The sequence below is a fragment of the Notothenia rossii genome, assembly GCF_949606895.1.
Source record: "Notothenia rossii genome assembly, chromosome: 7".
Taxonomy (NCBI): domain Eukaryota; kingdom Metazoa; phylum Chordata; class Actinopteri; order Perciformes; family Nototheniidae; genus Notothenia; species Notothenia rossii.
This window is the reverse complement of record NC_136905.1, coordinates 7,964,162-7,985,029: the sequence shown is the minus strand read 5'-3', so window position 1 is coordinate 7,985,029 and position 20,868 is coordinate 7,964,162. Positions and strand designations below refer to the sequence as shown.

At 40.9% G+C, this 20,868-nt stretch overlaps 2 protein-coding genes across 7 annotated transcripts in view; one reads left to right on the top strand and one right to left on the bottom strand.

The window, feature by feature from the left end:
• Positions 1 to 570: 570 nt before the first annotated feature.
• On the bottom strand, positions 571 to 11,334 carry znf384b (zinc finger protein 384 b). 6 transcript variants are annotated; one of them, XM_079640983.1, is made up of 12 exons: positions 11,141 to 11,334; positions 10,326 to 10,452; positions 9,368 to 9,435; positions 9,003 to 9,225; positions 7,264 to 7,377; positions 5,271 to 5,473; positions 5,106 to 5,197; positions 4,226 to 4,450; positions 3,122 to 3,289; positions 2,924 to 3,002; positions 2,660 to 2,818; positions 571 to 1,733 (listed from the first exon to the last, which is right to left on the bottom strand). In XM_079640983.1, exons 3-12 carry the CDS (start codon positions 9,431 to 9,433, stop codon positions 1,398 to 1,400), a joined length of 1,665 nt encoding a protein of 554 aa, XP_079497109.1. In that variant the 5' UTR covers positions 9,434 to 9,435; positions 10,326 to 10,452; positions 11,141 to 11,334; the 3' UTR covers positions 571 to 1,397. The 6 variants fall into 6 exon arrangements, with proteins under 6 accessions (XP_079497109.1, XP_079497110.1, XP_079497111.1 ...); XM_079640984.1 differs by having other exon boundaries at positions 10,326 to 10,449; XM_079640985.1 differs by lacking the exon at positions 11,141 to 11,334 and adding an exon at positions 10,852 to 10,963.
• Positions 11,335 to 13,969: 2,635 nt separating this feature from the next.
• LOC307047580 (uncharacterized protein) overlaps positions 13,970 to 20,868 on the top strand; it is a 13,649-nt gene continuing 6,750 nt past the window's right edge. The window contains 4 exon segments of the mRNA XM_079694569.1: positions 13,970 to 15,237; positions 18,241 to 18,359; positions 18,791 to 19,026; positions 20,244 to 20,367. Coding sequence (XP_079550695.1) covers positions 15,148 to 15,237; positions 18,241 to 18,359; positions 18,791 to 19,026; positions 20,244 to 20,367 — 569 coding nt within the window. The 5' untranslated portion in view covers positions 13,970 to 15,147.

Sequence of the window (20,868 nt, the reverse complement as noted above, 5' to 3'; positions counted from 1 at the left end):
CACAGCTACTACATATGTGGTGCCTTAGCTGACATTAAACCACCCTGCTATTTAATGGTACAGTCCACTTTTGTAAACACCTCACACATTCCATAGGAGCAGAAATGCTTAGAACAATATACTTGGATGCACAGTAGCATCTATTAATACTTTTATGCATAACACATGAAGCATAGTGTTTATCTCTCTGTTTATCAGGTTTTAAATGTTTCCTATATCATGGCAATAGTTTCTTGACAAAAACAATGAAAATAAATCTGAAAAATGTGTCAATTCAATATTTAGCCTACTCAATCTACAAAAAAGTAAAAACTTAAAATCTAAGTAATTTGATTAAGCCAGAACATCTTTGTAGCCTCTTAAATGTTATTGCGTTTTTGGATTTTGGACTGCAATCTAAAAGGAAAACTTTAGCTTCATGAAATTGTTTCAGTCTTTTCTGACGTTGGTTAGACCAAAAGAAAGACAAATTAACTGAGGGAATATTTACATTATTTTAGGAGTGGCCCTAAATCAATACCCTTGCATATAAACACTTTCACACATAAGGGAATAATGCCAATAATGAGAAACATTTCAGAGGGTTTATTGAATTTTTAAGCCTGAAAAAAAGAGACAAAATTCAGATGTGTCAGTATATCTAAAAGGAAGTATTATAAACATTGTTATCAGAGAAGTGTAACAGCAAGAACATATTTAGATAACAATAATTTTAGGACACACACACAAATAAGTACAATAGGATTACATGAAACGGCTCATCACTTCCTCAAAGGTTATGTGACGGCCTACGAATGGGAGTAAATAGGTTATATGGATTACCACATCCTTTAAACACACAATCATACTTTATAAACTGGTAGTATATATATCTATATATACTTGATTGATATTTTCTCTCTCCTGAAAAAGAAATAACCTCTAGTCCCTTTTCAGGTAAAACAAGTAAAACACAGTAGAGTGATGTAAAAACTGTCAGTCCCTGTATGAAAGTATAAAAAATTACCTTCTCAGTCAACTATCAGCTTCATCTACACACACCATAAATTGCTATGGCCAGAACTGTATGTGTATGGAAGCGCAGGAGGTGGTAAAACAAGGATGAGTAGAATCACATCCTATCATAAAGCCATCACTGTGATGGACTGGAACATACTTTATTGCAGTCTTTACATGCAGCTTCCAGTAAGACAGATAAACAACAGAACAAACAGACCAAACAGGGCAGAGGGAAAAACAACAGAGACAAACTAATAAAAAAATAAAACTAAATTAGTCTTCAGTATACTCTTCACCCATATGGTTTGTCCCGTCTGTCTCAAACAAAAGTTCAGGCACAGTCTTGTTCCAAAGTTCGTCTTAGTATTGCTTTTATCCCCCATCTTCACCTCTCTCCTCTAAGAGTTGAGGTGCTCCACTCGGATGGTGGATGCCGACACAGTGAGGCAGAGGTCTTTGTGGGAAGTGAGGTCCGCTACGGTGACTGGTTTGTACTGGATGTCACTGGCGGACACAGTCTTATACTGGTGCAAGTCAAAGGGACAGGACATGGCGTCTGTCTGGTAGCTGCTCTGTCCCTGCTGTCCTCCGTCTGCTCGGTTCGATCCTCCGTCTGCTCCGTCGTCTCGGCTCTGAGCGGACACCTGGCTTTGGTTCTGGTTCTGTTGTCTGGCCTGTTCTGCGTTCAGCTGGTCGGGGTTGTGTTTCTCCATGTGTTTCACCAGATAGGTCTCCTGAGATGAGGGGAAACAGTGGACACATGACTGCACTGCAAAAACAAAAGCTGCCAGGTGTCTGGTGGCAGCGAGGCGTAGAAGTGGTTTTCAGAAAAAGCCAAGTAATACTTTTTAAATGTACAACCTTTGAAGTGTATACACGTTCAATAGCTGAAACCAGACCCTCGCACATGTAAAAACTTGGATTCAAGTCGTATCGGACCTCAATCAAATGGATTAATTGACGTATTTAAGCTTCAAAAATCGAATTGTGTGTCATGGCTTTATTAAAACAAAACTTCTGCAGACCATGCAGATGTATTTTGGTTTTGTCCACATGTAAAGCTTCTTTGAGAAATTAAATGGCCTGTTCTTTTCCAGAGATTCTACACCTGAAATCAGACACTAATTTTACCTTTTTGTACCGTGGAAATATCCCTAAAATCAATCTGTTGTTTTGTCTGTCTGACTTTTGTTTTGTTGTGTTTGTGTTTGCCCTATTACTTGTCAAGTGACCTTGGGTCCCTTGAAAGGCGCTATATAAATCCAAGCTATTATTATTATTATAAAAGTCATAATTAGTGTTAAAAACCTCTTGAGGATTAGAATACTAAACTAATATTATACTCCAAAAAGACAAGGGGGACACACACATGGGGAAAACTTGGATTGTTATAAACTTCAAGGATGTTAACAATGTCTTATTTTTGGTCTGACCTTGGTCTCACACACACACACACACACACACACACACACACACACACACACACACACACACACACACACACACACACACACACACACACACACACACACACACACACACACACACACACACACACACACACACACACACACACACACACACACACACACACACACACACACACACACACACACACACACACACACACACACACACACACACACACGAGTTGACTCACGGAGGTATAAGTGCGGTTGCAGAGCCCACAGGAGTAGATCCTGGCGTGCTTCACGGTGTGTGTGGACATGTGCACCTCCAGGCTCGCTGCGTCTACGTATCCTTTGTTGCAGTTGCTGCACTTGTACGGCTTGTCCTTGTTGTGTTGGCGCCGGTGAGACTGTAGGGGGGCGGGGGGGGGGGGGGGGGGGAAATGGTTATTGACACTGGTAAAAAAACACATTTTATGCACTCACTGTTGGAGAGGGACTCAATGCTTTCTCACCTGTAGATTTGAGAGTTGCGTGAAGGATTTCTCACAGCCTGGATGGATACACTTGTACGGCCGATCTCCGGTGTGAATCCTGAACACAGAACAAAAAGCACACATGTTCTTACACGGACTGCTATCCCTTTCATGGTGATGGAACCAAAGAAAGACACTTCTGCAGAGGAGAAACCCGACACTAAGGGACTCTCTTACCTGTTGTGCTGCTGAAGATGGCTGAGCTGTCTGAAGCTCTTTTGGCAGAAGGGGCAGGAGTAGGGTTTCACTCCGGTGTGGATGCGGACATGTTGGGCCAGGTAGCTGGAGTTGGCAAATGACTTGGTGCAGTGTGGACACTTGTGAGGCTTTGACTCTGTGTGGTTCCTGACGAGGGGGGAAGAGAAATGGGTTTTAAAAAAGGTAGATTTGACACATACTGAACAATGAAAAGTAAAAACATTTGATATCATTCTTAATTTAACTGCTCTACGGATGTTAGCTGTGTATTGCTTTATTTTAAAAATGGTGTTTATACAAGCATCGCATAATTATTTTTGACTATGTCACATATCATTTTTACACATATCCGTCTGCCAGTGTTGATTGGACATATAACAACTGAAAATCCCTTCATTCAGATTGACGTTCCTCTATCAATGACATGTTAACTGATTCAATGACAGCCAAAAACATTCAAATTAAGCTGAGAAAAAGAAAGCAGGGCATGACAGCAAAGGATTTCTATCGCACATCACACTGTTCAATGGAAAATGTATGGATGGGTTACATGGGGAAGCATAATGGACGTAAGTCTGTCTTTAAATCTTCATTTCAACATGTGTCTTTGTACATGTGTGTGTGTTTCTGTTGAAGAAGCAGGAGAGATGACAGAACATGCAGACAAAAGAAACATGGAGAGTGGGAAAATGCAATGCAAACGAATACAGAGAGAAGCAAGTATTACATACATGACAAAAAGGTTCAATCTTATCAAGAACAAAGCTCCATGCATTTCAAATGGCCTTTCGAAATTATGGAAGATCTTATGGACAAAGCCCAAACTCTAAAAGTCGTAATCTGAATGCTAATGATCTGGAAAAGGTCACTTCTGGATGGAACTGGTATAGCATGCAAGCCAACATCTACATGGCCGTTTTCATATGCATCTGCACACCAATCTCTTTCCCCAGGAGGAGGAAGAGGAAGAGGAAGAGTCTGGGCTTTCAAAAAAAGGGGGGACTTGGGCAGGACACGTTAAAGAGGACAGGGGAATATGGCGCGTGGTCGGTAGCGGGGGGGGGGAGGAGGGGTCTGCAGTACCGTGTGTGCTGCTGTAAGTGACTGAGCTGCCTGAAAGATTTCTGGCAGTAGGAGCAGGTGTAAGGCTTGGCCCCGCTGTGGATGCGGATGTGCTGGGCCAGGTAGCTGGAGTTGGCGAATGACTTGGCGCAGTGAGGACACTTGTGAGGTTTGGCCTCTGTGTGCGACTTGGAGTGGATCTGCATGTCAGACTTACTGAGGAAGGTCGCCGCACACATCCGGCACCTACAGGCGGAGAGACACAGAAATGGGAGGAAGAATGGAGGAGGAAGAAGAAGAAGAGACACCAGATGATGGAGGAAGGAAAGAAGTGGAGACAGGGGGAAATGAAGCCCACAGGAATAACCAAGATGCCACAGAAAAAATGAAACTCATAATAAATAGGAGAATAGAAGATAAATCAATGATGACAGAGGGGGGAGGAGGGGTAAACACAAGGAAAGGTGCCAAGGGAGAGATCAGTGAAAACTGACAGGGAAAGGTACGTAGATACTATAAAAAGCAGAAGAGTGCTTTACAACTAGAGAGCATGCTATTTAAAGACAAGGAGGACAGTAGAGGGCAGGCAGAGGCAGAAAGAAAGCTCTGACGTGTTTGTGTCTCAAGTCGGAGGAATCAACAGTCCACTATAAAGCAGGCGTGATCTGCCACATCATGCAGTGAAGTGTGTTCAGAAGCGGCGTGTGTGTGTGTGTGTGTGTGTGTGTGTGTGTGTGTGTGTGTGTGTGTGTGTGTGTGTGTGTGTGAGATGCTTATGCAGCCTTGTTATCTACGAAGACATCTCTACTTTGATTTGGACAGAAGAACAGGTGTGTTTGCATTCCACAGCTACAGCGAGCAGAGAAAACGGCAGGTGTGTTTGTTTTGGTTTGCGGCCTACCTGTAAGTCTTGGTGCTGTCTTTCAGCCCGTGTTCCTCCTCTTCGTGTTTCAGGTCGTAAGGGTCGACAGTGTGATGCTGCAAAGATGCCACCTGTCAAAAGAAACACAACGTTATTTGGTCATGTTTTCGTTAGCTATTTTTAAATAACATGTCTCCTGCTCACCTGTCCGCCTGCCGTGAGGTGAGCCAGTATTAGTGTTTCGTTTCCCCCCAAACCGACTCTGGACAGCGTCGTGGTCTTCTTCTTTCTGCCTCGCTTGGAGGGCGCCGGCATCACAACAACATGGGGAGCACCGTCCCCTTCTTTTTTCTCTGCAACAGGATCCACAGCACCGGGTTGAAAGCAGAAATACTCTTTAAGATTTTCTGTGGGTATATTGGCATAAAGTCGAAAATCAAAGTATGCAGCAGGAGACCTCGTGTTTTAAATTGTGCATCTTCTTTCAGTCGTAGTTCGAATGGTTTAGGCGAAAATTGTTTTCTGTTCTTTACTGAGAATCTGTTTTTCAAATCATGATCAAGCCCTAAGAATCATGTCCAACAAATGGTACTGTACTTATATATCTTTAAGACCCCTCAACATGTCATTCACCCGTTCATACAGAGCAGTGTACCTTACTCTAGGAACTAACATTCACACACCGTTGGCCATCGGGAGCAACTCAGGGTTAAGTATCTTGCCCAAGGATACATCGACATGTTGGCTGCATGAGCTGGGATCGAACCCACAACCTTCTGGTTGAAAGACGACCGCACTCCCTTGCAGCCACAGTCGCCACAGCTTTTAAATCAATAAAACAGCACAAATACACCAACGGTTTGTAAGCAATCTCCTCGAAATGTTTTTAGTAATGCTGTCAAAATTATCGCGTTAACGGCGGTAATTAATTTTTTGAATTAATTGCATTAAAATATTTAACGCATTTAACGCATGAGCAGAATGGCCCACCCCATACATCCCACCAGTGGCAGCGCCAGGGTATGGCTGGGGTAGGCTACACCCATACCAAGAAATGGCTTTTAGCCCCACCATGAAAAATGATGTTAAAGTAAGCAAAATAAAGTCTACCAACGCGCGGAGTAAATTGCACAGACAGCAGTTAGTAAGATTGATTTCAGTAGTCACTTGTCTGGAAATACCGAAGACTAGAAACGGTTTGAAAACTTTTTTCACGTAGTGATCGTCTTCTCAATAGAACATCTTTGATAATGTCTTCTGGCCAATCAGAATCAAGATAACGGCGTGGTGTTGTTGCAGGAAGTCCCAACGGAGAATACTTTTGCTGTAGTACATCTCTATATACATAGGTACAACATTACGTGTTGATAGAAATCAACACGTAATGAAATAAGACCCCACGGTTTGATGATTGATAGGTGTGTGGGCTGTCTTTCATTTTGACACACAGAACAATGTTATAATAAACATACATACTTACTGTATGTTAAATGGATATATCCGCCTTCTTTCATTTATCTTTCCATTCCCACAACAATATACATAAAGAAATGGCATATTTTGGACATAGTTCGAATGGTGATTAATCTGATTAATTAGTTTTTAAGCTGTGATTAATCTGATTAAAAATTGTAATCGTTTGACAGCCCTAGTTTTTAGTAAAAAGCGTGATTCACACGTAGAAGTACAAAATACTGGCACAGCTTGAGTAAGACATTAAAAACCATGAGTTTTTTTTTGTTTCATGCTTTCTAACTCAATCTGTGCTTTGAGGAGAAGTGTCGGTTTATCATTTGGAGGTATCATTAGGTGCAAACTGGACAAAATCTGCTTTTATTTTCTCTCTCGTAACGTAACCAGGACTCTACCTGCAGCCAACAGGTCTGATCATGTTCCTAATCACTAAAACAACATTAAGTGTTGCATAAAATGATTTAAAACAAATATTGTGTCCTGAGTTAAGTTGACTTAAAAAACTATTCGTTATTTGCTCTGCTGATTCCTTTAGCAGAGCAAGGTTAAGCAAAAGCAAATATACAATCCCAAGTAAGCGTAGTTAGTGAAAATGCTTGTTTCAGTCAGGGAATCATTTTCTTAAGATGTTTAATAAATGTACTTTCTATTCAAGTTATAATTGATCACAGGAAATGCATGAGATATTAAGCCCATCTACAAGGTGTCTCTCTGTGTGCTTCACCTGCAGAATGAAGTGCTGAAACGATCATGGTCGTGGCTTGATGACCGGAGACAAACGATTGAGACGAGGTGGGAGAGACGAGCGTTCCCTGAGGAGTCGTGATGACCAGACCCGCTTCACAGAGCAGAGGAGACAACAAAAAGAAATAACAACACATGACAGAAGTTTGAAATGCATTAAAGTTGCTGATTGTGCATGAGAGCAGTCGGCCCTTATCGCTCAGGAATTTCCCTAGGATCCCCTGGCAGTCAGTTGAAAAAATAAAGTTTTAACAGACAGTTCTGTGTAGCATATGCCTAACACTGAAGACCGTGACAGCTCAGCGCTCCTGTTCCATTATTTGAAAGAAAGCCCTGAGGCGGGAACAGAGACACACAGGTGTTCATTTTACCTGCAGTTAGCTGGCAAAGTGTGCTCACAGTGCTGCTCGGAGCTAACTGGAATATCAATTTGTTCTCATCATATAAATCATTTAATGTATCACTGTTATCTTAGGAGAAGTAAACTTAAAGGAAACTCTACTTCTAACCCCAAAAGGATGGTTTTTAAATCAAGCTCTTACCCTGTTTTACCTCTTGAATAACGGAAGGGAAACTTGCATGCCGACACGTTGGACAAAGATTTAAAATGCTGAGAAAAGTTGTGATGATTAGAAGTAAATAAGGGCCTAGGGCAGGGGGGTCAAACTCAAATACACAGTGGGCCAAAATAAAATAATGGGTACTAGTGGAGGGCCGGACTGGTTCAATGTTTATGGCAAAACTTATTGAAATGAACTTATTGCACATATTAAACCTGGAACTAACAAAGCTTAAATGATTGCCTATAAAAACAACATGAAACATTAAATAATCAGTTGCATTCATTTCTTATGGCTCTATCTGCAGAGTCATTTCTTATGATTACATTTTCCCACAGGCCAACAACAGCTTCAAAAAAACTATTTCCCACAAAGAACAAACCAAACATGCCCTGTTGTCTCAAGAAAGAAAGTGCAGAAGGAAACATCCATTAAACTCAGTGTGCTGCTCTGTGATGCTAGTTCAAGCAGATACTTGGCATCTCATCTTGGGGGCAAGGTCATCAATGTTTGGGCTCAGGCTCTGAGCTGAGGAGACCCTCAGGATGGAGTGAAGGTGTGCGTGCAATATACCGGCGGGCCAGATCTAATAGGAATTAGAAATTATCCTGCGGGTCGAAATTAAATCCACCAAGGGCCTGATTTGGCCCCCGGGCCTTGAGTTTGACACATGTGACCTCGGGTCTCCTATAAAAGGGACAACCTTACTATTCAAAACAGTTCAGCATTGACACTACTCATCTGCGCCAACACTGTTTATGCGTTTAAGTGTTTTTAAAAAGTGAGGTTTTAGAGAAAATGAATTTGTTTTGAAAGCTAGTGAACAAACAGTATGGGTAAATGACGCTGGGATTTTCCTGCACAAGTTGTGTGAGAGGCTCCCTTTCACATCAGATCATCCAAAACAACTTTCTGTTCCTGATGAGTTGCTCAATGTGGAGGCATGCGAGAAAAAAAATACATTTTCTTTAAGAATTCAAGCAACAACAGGGTGAGTTATTGATATAAAAAACATCATTTTGGGGGTCAAATATTCCTTCTATCCAGCCTCAACCTTAGGCATACCTCTGGTTTTAAGTTTGATTCTCTGTATGTCATATATCGTGCAGTACACACGATGAGTGTCTGACTGAGAGGGCTCCAGAGGCTCCAGACTCACCTGCTGTCATGATGCCGGTGGAGGGGACAGACAGCATGTTCTGGGGGCTGTGAGCCTGGTGGAGGTGAGTCCCTCCGCCACCCTGCCCTCCACCATCTGTCTTTATCCCAGGGTTTGGGATGGTGAGCAGAGCCGTTTGGTAGTGGGATGCAGAGGACTGAGAGAAGGTTGCATTCTTCTCCTGCTGCTCCTTCATCTTGTTCAGAAACATGGCATTCTCAATCTGTCAGGAGAGGGGAGATGTTCATTATATTAACCAGACGTTACTCGCTGAATACTCTGGTTGTAGTCACAAATCACTCCTCTTTCTTCATCATCATCATTACAGTCTTAAAGAAACGACATGTTCTTGTTTCCAGACTCACCTGGGCTGGTACAGATGGGATGGGAGACCAGAAGTACGATGAATTAAAATGAGAGTCTTCCATCATTTCTGCAAGAACACAAAAGCAAAAACCATGAATTACTGCGATACCCTACTCAGTACTACACAGGTTACTTTGCAGTAAAGCATGTTAAAAAACAACAACTGTGGTAAACCTCAACATCTATAAGGAAGTAAAACCTGTTATCATTCCTAACTTGACTGGCAGGTCTGTAAAAAAAGGAACCAACACCAGGAAGTTATTTGCCTTTACCAGCCAGCCATGCAGGAATCAGATTATCAACAGATCAACGAGACAGCTATTTATCAACCAAACTGTATTTGGTGTGAGTTGCAGAGGGTTGGGCTTGTCTGTTATTTCTCAAATAATGTAAAAGGAACACGAAGGTACGCTTGTGGTGCTAAAAGTCCAAAGAAATACATTTGAAAAACTCAACAGCACTGCGTATTTCCTGAATTCATGACCTAATTACTCCTGATAATCCACAGACTGTTTTTGTTAACAGGTAGGAACTAGTTTATTTCTACCAAACGTCCCCTGCCAACAAGTGAGCGTGAGCAGATGCATGCTTCCTTCTGCACAAATATACTCTTTGAAGGTTTTATGAAAGTGTTTTTCTTTTGGCAATTTTACACCATGAGCCCTCTAGTTTCTTTACATGAGGGAGAAGGAAAAAACATATCTACGGCTTTAGCTCCAATATCACACCAACACAATCTAAAGTGAGACATGTTGTTAAAAGATGTATTTGAGTTTACTGTACCTTGAATAACACTTTAAATTAATACTGCATATACCGCATGGATAGTGCATTTTCTCAGACAAAATTCCCAAAAATGTAAGTTGTATTTAGCTGTTTCAGTTTCAAGTTCCTGATTTTTTGCAGGCTGGCTCTGTGACTCAGTTCCCTCTATTATAACCAGTCAGAATATCTTACCACAAACGTATTGCCACACAGTGAATCTGGGGGTTTGAGGGCTCTTGGGGGTGTGTGGCTCTTGGGGGCCGATGCTCACTTTGCCTGGTTGGTCATGCAGCCTTGAACACAGCCTGGATGGTTCCTACTGTCAAAGATAAAGAAAGAAGTATAAACAAAACGTTTAAGGAATTAACAGATGTATTAACAAACTGATTGGAGGAGGTGTGGTGGGAAGACATGCATGTGGGGGAAACAAAAATAGCATGTGTGTCTCAGAGATTAATATCTTTGGATCAATACAGTGGCAAATTAGACAATGCTCCAACAATAGGTTATAAAACATGCAACTATCTATACTTGACTTCAGCTAGCAGGTGTGCATTTCTTATGTTTTTAACACCAACACATACTATCTGATCTCAATAGGCTTTGTGCAGCAGATTCAACTTCTTAGCTAGAAGTTGGCTCAACAGCAGACCCAAAGCACTACAAAACACTTAGCTAACTTTTATAAAAAGCCCCACATTAGATGTGCATTGTTTACAGTAAGCCGTAGCTGAACACAACGACTCCATTTCGGTTGCTTGCATCTTGTAGTTAATGAGGCCGCCGTGCTGATTAACATGCAGTTAGCTAGTAGACAGCAGTGTGTGTCCTGCAGCTGCAGGAGGGGGGAAAATAACAAGCAAAGCTAAAAAAAAAAAACCTAAGGGATGGAAAAAAAACAGAAAAAAACCTATAGACCATCCTCACAGACTTCCGGCTGAGGACGGGTGGAGAGAGCAGACTCATGCAAATCTACACACAAATGCATGGAGAAGAGTGGCGTTTACCGGTAACGACGACTCCGTCTGCCTCCCCGGGACTGCCGTAGTTTGGGAATATTTTTCTCAAAATCTGTGCAAATTCCTGCAAAGCGGAGAGAAGTTTTTTTATTTTTTGCCTCTTCGTTTTTTTTTTTTTTTTTTGGACGCTTTTTTTCCCTCCGGTGAAGCAGCTGCCTCTAAAAGCTTCACTTCCTCCGGATAAAGTCGTCAGACAAAAGGAGTGTGTTTGTGTTGATGTCACTTCCTGTAACTGAGGGTTAGTGCATTAAAAAAAGAAAGTCTAAAATGTAACATGCACTTGGTAAGATGTGTTTTTCTATCCATTAAATGGCAGTTAAAGGGTAAATAAAGAACAACAACCTTTAACTAATTGTTTCGGTTTACTTTGTTAAATTCGAGCTTCTGGTTGTGAGGCTTTCACTGACTGTCGGAAGTAATACAACGCTTTAAGTGTCAGGGTGATGAGGAACTTTTTATAAATCGGTACTCAAAATGACACATTCAATATTCATATTACTACATCGTGTGCTTTATAGCTACACATTACCATCCCACTTTTATTACATTTAACCCAGCTTTTTTATTTAATCTTTATTTTATTTTGTATATTTTTTATACGGTATAAAACAAACTTAAAGAAAATCCTACTGTTTAAATGTGAAGGAAATCAATAAATAAAAAGTTGAGTGTGTAGATAACAAGGTGTCTTTAGCCCAGTCTTTCCCAAAACTTTTTTTTTTTCAAATGTTTTCTTGTGTTTTTTTATTCGTTTCTTTCAAAGTGCGAGCCTATATATTTGCAAAAATATACAAAAAATAAATTATGAGGAAAAAAATTAGTACTTTTGGAAATAATCTAATTTAAAAGCAACTATACTTCCCTACACGTTAGTAATGTAGGCTATACATATTTGCTTATATAACAATGTGTTTGTGCTTCAAACAGTATACCTGGCTGCTACATCTTCAGAACTGTTACAGGATGTGTATTTTGTAAATTGTGTAATTTTAATATTTGTTTTAATGCATGCTACTTAGGTAACATTAAGAAGAAGATGGACTTTTATTAATTAAGAAATGCAGTTTCCACTCTGTCATGCACACACATGCGTTTTTATACAGGTACAGGTTTATACACAGTACACACTTTTTACATCATGCACTATATACAAATACACACACAGTTATATATGCACACATGCAGTTGAGAGGTCAGAGCGGAGGCAGCCAGTCGAGCCGGAGCCAGTGAGCAGTTGGGGGTTAGGTGCCTTTCTCAAGGGCTCTTCAGCAGTGGCCCAGGAGGTGAACTAGCTCCCCTCCAGTACCAGTCCACACTCCGTATTGTTTGGTCTTATCGGGACGTGAACCTGCGATTCTTCGGTCCAAAGTCCAATCCCCTACAGACTGAACCACTGCCGCCATTAAGCTGTCTTTGGCTCTTTTCTGCTCTAACAATGTAAATGTCCCCTAGAGAAAAAATAGAATACTTTTGGAAATAGTCTAATTTAAAAACAACTATACTTCCCTACACGTTAGTAATGTATACATATTTGCTTACATATATAACAATGTGTTTGTGCTTTAAACAGTACCTGGCTGCTATATATTCAGAACTGTTACAGGATGTGTATTTTGTAAATTGTATAATTTTAATATCTGTTTTAATGCATGCTTCTTAGGTAACATTCAGCTGTCTTTGGCTCTTTTCTACTCTAACAATATGAATGTCCCCTCTAATGAAGGTATTCTGATTCTGTTTCTGATTGAATTTAAATTACTCAAATAATGATCCACCTTAAATCTGTAAGTCCTTGTCCTACAGAGTATAATCTATAGTTTTTAACCCAAGGAGTCTACAGAGGCCTGGGGGTCTGGATGGATCTTAAATAGCAGTCTGTATGTGTGCTTTCATATCTAATAAGTGTTCTTATGAAATTACTTATTCATGAATTTAGGACCTATATATTCTCAAAAATATACAACAAATAAACTATGAGAAAAAATAGAAGACGTTTGGAAATAGTGTCAGTAAAGAAGACAATCATTTCCTACAGTTTAGTAATGTATACATATTTGCTTCCATATTTAAGGATGTTTGCTCTGAAATGACTTATTTGTACCTCAAACTGTTCAATTTAAATTACTCAAATAATTATCCACCTTAACTCTAAGTCCTTGTCCTATACTCACATCTAAAGTGTGTTACCGAAGGAGTCTACACAGGGGGTCTGGATGGAGCTGAGATTCCTGCCAGGAGACCCCAGCTCTCTCACACCTCTTCAGGCCTTTTGCTACCCGAGGGTTTGAAGCCCCGGGCCGTTCCCACATTGGTAATCCAGCCCTGAGTCTGGGGGATCAGGGACTCGATTCAGAGCCAGAAAGAAAAGTTTCCAACCTTTTTGTCTTGTTATACTTTATATCACAAGACCCTTTACCTCAGCCACGTCATAGACTCTATGCATTACATTAATGAAGAAGATGAAGATTCAACCTATTGTCATCACGTAGTACAGGTACTGTGTAACGAAACAGTTTCTCTGCATTTGCCCCATCCTAGTGTTAGGAGCGGTGGGCTGCCATTATGTACAGCACCCTGGGAGCAGTGTAGGGAACGGTGCCTTGCTCAGGGACACCTCGGTAGCACTTGGTTTTTCCAGGACTTGAACTGGTGACCTTCCAGGTGCCAAGCCAAGTCGCTATGGACTTTGCCACCACCGCCCACAATGTTCAACAATTCTTTTTTTATTCCTGCCGATTTCAATCCATATTTTATTCCATCCCACACCATGTAAATACTGTTATATTTTACTATATGTTTCTAGTTCTCTATCTGTGTTTTACATTTTTGTTTTACTTTAAGTATGCACCACGACACCAAGTCAAATTCCTCGTACGTGTCAACCTACCTCTGATCATCTTGATACTAGTGACTACAGCTTCAAATTAAGTAGAATTTATTTGTCATATTATATTGCAACACAGGGTTGCACAACAATTGATTTACAGAACATTTATTGACAGCTTATAATTTTGTCATTAAACCCATTTTTTTTAAATAATGCATCACAATTATTTGTCTATCAAATGCAACAACTAATTGATGTCCTGCGTCCTGTAATGGAGTAAATTGAATATTGCTCTGCTGTGTTTTTGGTTCACTTTTGGTTTAAATCTTTGAATAAGGTCCCTCCATAATATCTGCACAGTGAAAGTACCATGCAGTGTAACTACATCCCCCTACAATGTAATAGCCTACATCCAATATTCTCCTGCAGTATTTCTCGCAAAGAGTTGATGTTTAGACGCTGTCTTGTCAACAATTATTCAAATTAAAGTAAGCAGTTTATGTATGAATTGAATGACAAATTAATTTGTTTATGAAATATTTCAGAAATGCAAACGGTTGTTGGTGTTGATTTGTCAGCCAAAGTAAATTCATTTTTATCTAATAAAAGATTGAAGATGAATGGCTTCCCTTAAACACCATTTCTTCTTAAAGAACTTGCTGATTAATAAGCAAAAATGCATAATTACTTTTTTTTTTTTAATTATCTTAATCCGGGAGTCTCAAAAATACGAGCTGATTGAGTAGCACTTGAAGGCAGCACAGTGTCAGGTTACAGCCATGGTTACAGCCCCATTTAAACGTCCTCAGTTAAACTATTTTGTTTTGCAACTTCATATAACTCATAACACTAAATACAACTACTTCTGCTCTAACCAGTACCCTTGAATGGTAAATCTACTATTTAATTATATTGATTTGTAACTGTTTTCATTGAATTTCTCTATCCGTCCACGTGGTGTCGCTGTAAGGACAGTTATACACTCCTAATGATCGTCAACATCCGGCGACACGTCTCCCCAACACACACCAAGCCGTCTGATACATTGGGATTTATTTAAACCTCTGCAGACTTTTCCTTTAAAAGGCAATGCTTTGACACTTTTGTGAAAAACAGAGAGTCAGAGAAGAGGTTTTAAGATAGCTTTGAAGCTTTAGACGAGCTCCAGATGGGGGAGGTGAGGAAGCTGCAGAAGAAGCTGAGACAGATTGGGAGTCTGGAAATAAAAATCAGTCTTTCCCCAGAGGAGAGATTCAAGGTACAGAAACACTTCAACTGCATTTTCGTCCCAGTGTTAACTGTGTGTGATCTTTGAGCAAAATCCTGAATTTATTTCCCTCAGGTGTGACAGTAGGGTTATAACTGCAGACTTTACAGCACAGACAGAGATTCAGTCAATAATAAAAGGCATTCCAACAAATATCCATGTTCAGCAGCTGAAACAGGATGAAGACAAGTCAGTAGAGTCAAGCTGCATATCCATACATCATGTATTATTACAGTATTTTAGATGTGGCACAAATACATGTAGGATCTTGTGGTGTAAAGTAACAAAGTACATTTACAATCTCAGTAAAATGTTGAGGAACTTGTACTTTACTTGAGTATTTCCATTGTATGTACATTGCTCTTCTATTCCACTACAGAGGTAAATATTGTAATTAGCCCTCATGTAATAGCTTTTAGTTACTATGAAGATGATACACAAAATGATCAACTCTTAAATCAGACTTAGCTGCACCTTTACCAGCTTTGATAAACACATCAATAATAATAATAATCAAAACATAATATATATATATGACTGTGAAATGGGCCGGTCTGTACAACATTACATTAAATTACATGTTACTTGTTAGACGCTTTTATCCAAAGCAACTTACATACTCAATACTGTGGACAATCCCCACAGGTGCAATTTGGGGTGAAGTGTCTTGCCCAGGGACACAGAGTACATTTACTTTTAGTACTTTAAGTATGATTAGATAATAATACCTTTGTACTTTTACCTGAGTAACATTTTGAATGCAGGACTTTTACTGTAACAGAGTAGTCATGCACTGTGTTCATACATACCAGGTCATGGCCATTTCTACTGATCATAATTATATTGTTGAGGTCTACTAGAATAGATTTAAATTGTGCAATTTTCCCAAATCACATTGGTTTCTCATACAGCATCTCTGTATAGTAGCTAAGTGTAGTCTCTCTGTCCTAAACGGCCTGTTGGAGACCCCCCCCCCCCCCTCCATGTGAGCCCAGTTTGCTCTGATTGGTCGGGACGTTGCGAGGCTCGCTGTTCAGTGAGCTGGCTTTCTGGTGTGGTTTCCGGGTCGTCAATACAGCGAGACAGCGCGAAACTCATCCTGAGCACACAATAAACGCTCACAGCCGAAGTAAAAACAATAAGTGTGGCTTGATATTGAGTAAGAAAAAGGTTTCTAACGCTGTGAGAATGGGTCTGCGGAGAGCATTTCTCCGTGATTCCAACTCGTCTATTACCAACCAGAGAGCTCTATGCAAGTCAATGGGACTCCCTGTTAGCTAAACATTTACGCTAAAGGTCCCCCACTGCGTTTGATAGTGACGCCAAGGGATCCTGGTTTGTGAGGAGCTCCGCGGATTGGTCCATTTTGGTTCCCGGAAGAAACAAATGGAAAAAGAGAAATGTCCAACGAGGCGTTCTGGGGCAGCATAGACAGGTCTTCTCTGTGTTAGAGTTTTACTCCCTACAGGGTGTACTTTGAGGGTTTGTGGCTCTGCAGACCGTTTACATGCAGAAAAACCTTCATACCACACAAGGGGACGGGTAATAACCGTAAAAGCATGACATGGGACCTTTAAGTGCAAAATCTGATTACTTCTCCCACCTCTGAGAGAATCAAAGAAATACCATTACACATTTTTAAAAACGTAAGAAAAAAAGGAGAAATGTGAAAAGTTATATTCTAGGTTATATACTAAAGTCCACAGTACGAGGAATACAATATATGTTCACATAAAGATGCTTTCATGTTGATTTATGATGCTATGAAGTTACCCGATGCTGCATCTTTAACTATGAATAACGTATTGGAATAGATATCATAAAGAGGAACATATGTGATTAGGATGAATTAATGATAATGGTGGTATGAATAATTTGACATGTTTCGCCCCAGGAAAGCTCTCAGGATGAGCATCAGAAAAAGTTAATTACCCGATAGTTCAGGAGAGCCTCAGTGTGTTAAAGGGCAGAGAGATCTGTAAGTTATTGTGATGCCCTACAACAGTCCTCTACTGCTCCGCCCTTACATCCCCTAATTTGAAACAGCAGAATAAATGCACTCAGTGGTGTCGCCACTACAGCCATGATTCATACCTGGGAATACGTTGAATGTCCTATGTCTTAACTTACTGTGTGCAATGAAATGGCCCACAACAAACCAGCAAATGATAAAACAGAAGTGACTTAATATACTATTTATATTCATTTATAATACACCTTATTTACAATTGTTTATTTCTCGTATGAGTAACCCAGATACATATTTCACATGTTGCGGAAAAAGATTATGGATTTACACTTACACCACATTTCAAAGTAGTGGAGTCTAAATTAGTATATTTACTGTCCTTAAGTTCAACGTTGCAGTATTTATAATTAACTTGGATATTTTACTGTTTTATGCTACTTAATATTACTACATTTTGTATTCTAGTCTCCATTGGACTCCTTTGTTTACTTCCCGAACATAATGCTATCAATATGTAACACTCTCGCTCCCAAAACAAAATAAACGTGATACGCTAAGGGGCGGGACATCTCTAAGCGGTTGACCAATCACGACAACAGAGCCGACCAGCTAACCAATCAGAGCAGACTGGGCTCTGGTTTCAGACAGAGGGTGAAAAGAGGTGCTGCAGTATGAGAAACATTAAAGCATGGAGACATGTCGCAGTAGAGACACAAAATAAGCATGAAAATGAGCATATTAGGACCCCTTTAAGACTTTATCAACATTTTATGTGAAAATAAGAAACAGAAAACTACAAAACAGTTCCCATGTAAGCTTAAAACGGATGCTGCGGGAACAAACACTTCATCTCAAGTCGATACCTGATTTACTCGTCATGCATCTTTTATAACTCGCAGCCAGACATGTTGCCAGTCGCAGACTAATACATGGAGACAGGCTGAGTGTGTTGGTTGTGTACATGAGCAACTTGTGGATTTAATGGCTTGGTCTACAAACCAATCTCGTGCCTCCTTCCCTCTCAGATCTCCAGGAAGGCGGAGCTGCGTTCCAGATTGGCTGAGCTTCAGCTGCAGCTTTCTGGCCCGCAGCAAACTCTGGGGATTGTGGCAGACGGAAAACAGGAGAAGATGAAAAGACATGTGTAAGGAAGTGAGGGAGAGGTATCAGCAAGGGGGGGTGCAGATGCAGGGACGCATAATTCTTCAAAAGCAACAACATTCACTTTGAAGCCTTTGATCTTTGTATGCATGTCTATCCAAACGCACTGGAAGTCAAATGCTGTCACGCTTTCATACAATGTGAACTCTGCACTGTTCATTAAGTGTCATGTAAACATCATTCAGGGATGTCAGCCTCCCTATTAAAGCCCCTCAGGGATATTTGCAGATGATGTGTGGATGTTACCCCTCAAATTGAATGAAACGTATCATTTCTAGGAGTAAGAGCTCATTAAAAAAAGCGCTGTTTATGTGGGAGATGCTCTACAGGTATGACCCCTCGCTGTCACAAAGGGGTGCCGTTTGAGTCCCGATTATTCATTCTGCTCTCGCTCTTTTTCCGGCTCTGGCACAGGGAGGATGCCCCCGAGGCCCTTCCATCACAAACGCCCCCAGCGCCCAAGATCCTTAAAGCAGAGAAGAAGTCCAAAACTCAGGAAACGCCAGCGCCGGCTGCCAGGCTGAGGGAGGCAGGCGGGGGGGCGGAGAGAGACAGACAGCAGGAAAAAACCGCGCCGGCCAAGATGTCAGATCACTGCCGGGAAGTCCCAGCAGAAAGATCCGGATCCGACACGGAGCAGCGGCAGGAAGGTGGGATCCATTAAAACTATGATACTGTTTTTCATCCATATATCACAGGTCTCAGATATATACAGAGCCTCTCTCTGATTGGCTGAAACACCAAACAGATCATTGCAGCATTACCCATAATCCCCTCTGTTTCAGCCCTGTTCCCAAAGTGCTGATTCTCTGTCTGTTACTTTAGATGAAAATAAGAAGCCCCTCCCCACGCCCCTCTGAGAGAGATTTGGTTACAAAGAACACAATGGTGCTCTAGGAGGAGATTCAAGGGGGGGGGGGGGGGGGGGGGTTACCTTGGTTGGTGATTGGCTAATGGTTACACAAGACAAAAAATCGTTATGACATCATAAAGTGGCCAAAATCTGATCAGCTCATTTTCAGACAGGTTTTTATAGAAATGGATCAGGACAAAAAGAGAGAGAATCTTTGTTCCTGTTACTTTCAGAGTCTCTTTCCACAGAGGGGACACATGTTGATGTAGAAGAGACATGAAGACAAGGGGACACATGTTGATGTAGAAGAGACATGAAGAAGAGGGGACACATGTTGATGTAGAAGAGACCTGAAGAAGAGGGGACACATGTTGATGTAGAAGAGACATGAAGAAGAGGGGACACATGTTGATGTAGAAGAGACATGAAGAAGAGGGGACACATGTTGATGTAGAAGAGACATGAAGAAGAGGGGACACATGTTGATGTAGAAGAGACATGGAGAAGAGGGGACACATGTTGATGTAGAAGAGACATGGAGAAGAGGGGACACATGTTGATGTAGAAGAGACATGAAGAAGAGGGGACACATGTTGATGTAGAAGAGACATGAAGAAGAGGGGACACATGTTGATGTAGAAGAGACCTGAAGAAAAGGGGACACATGTTGATGTAGAAGAGACATGGAGAAGTGGATTTTGCATAATAGGTGACCTTTAAGAAAATGATTTGGACAGGCAGTTAGAATCACAATGCAGGGCCCTAATCCACCATTAACACCCAGAATCAGATTACACATGTTAGCCTGGAGGAGCACTAACAGGCTCATGTTGCTGCCAGATTAAAACCAACAGGCTGCGTTTGTCTCCCTGAAGACGGGACCCTCGTGTTTTGCCCCCTCAGAGCTGAATTATCCCCTTGCATCGCAGAGACACACTAATCCATGTTGAGGAAGTGTGCAGGGGTGCTGGTTTGTCAACACTGCTAATTGGACGAATCATTTCCCTTTGGCAGAGGCAGAATTTGCATGCCTGAAATCGTCTTGGGAGAAGTCGAAGTTTCGCTTGAGGCTGTTGGAGGGTCACAACGACATCATCACCTGCGTGGTTGCTGTTGACAACCTGGTGGTTTCTGGAAGGTAACGCGGGGAGAGAAGCTTTGATTTGCATAATGGATGTGCAAAATGAACATTTACCCTAATTTATCACTTAATACCATCCCACTCTCTCCCTCGCTGTCATATTTGTTTTTCTCCCCCCCCCCTCCCCGCTGTGACGGCTCAATGCAAATCTATCACTATTAATGTCAAGCAGACTTTTAACTTTGCACGTGTTCAACGAAGGTGGAAAGCAACTAGGTATATTTACCTTATGGAGAATGTATGTTTAGTACATTCACTTGACTTGAATATGTAAATGTAATAATACTGTATACTTCCACTACATTTAAAAATATTGTATTTTAACCTACTACTACAACTTGACAGTTTTACCTACTCTTCAGATTAATGTTTGGCATTAAAAAACATGAACAAAGAGAACAATTCGCTTTTACAAAAACGCATCTGGAAAGATGAAAATAATGTGTAAAATGTAGAGGAACATAAAGGCAAAAATGATCGTATACATTTCAAAAAGTT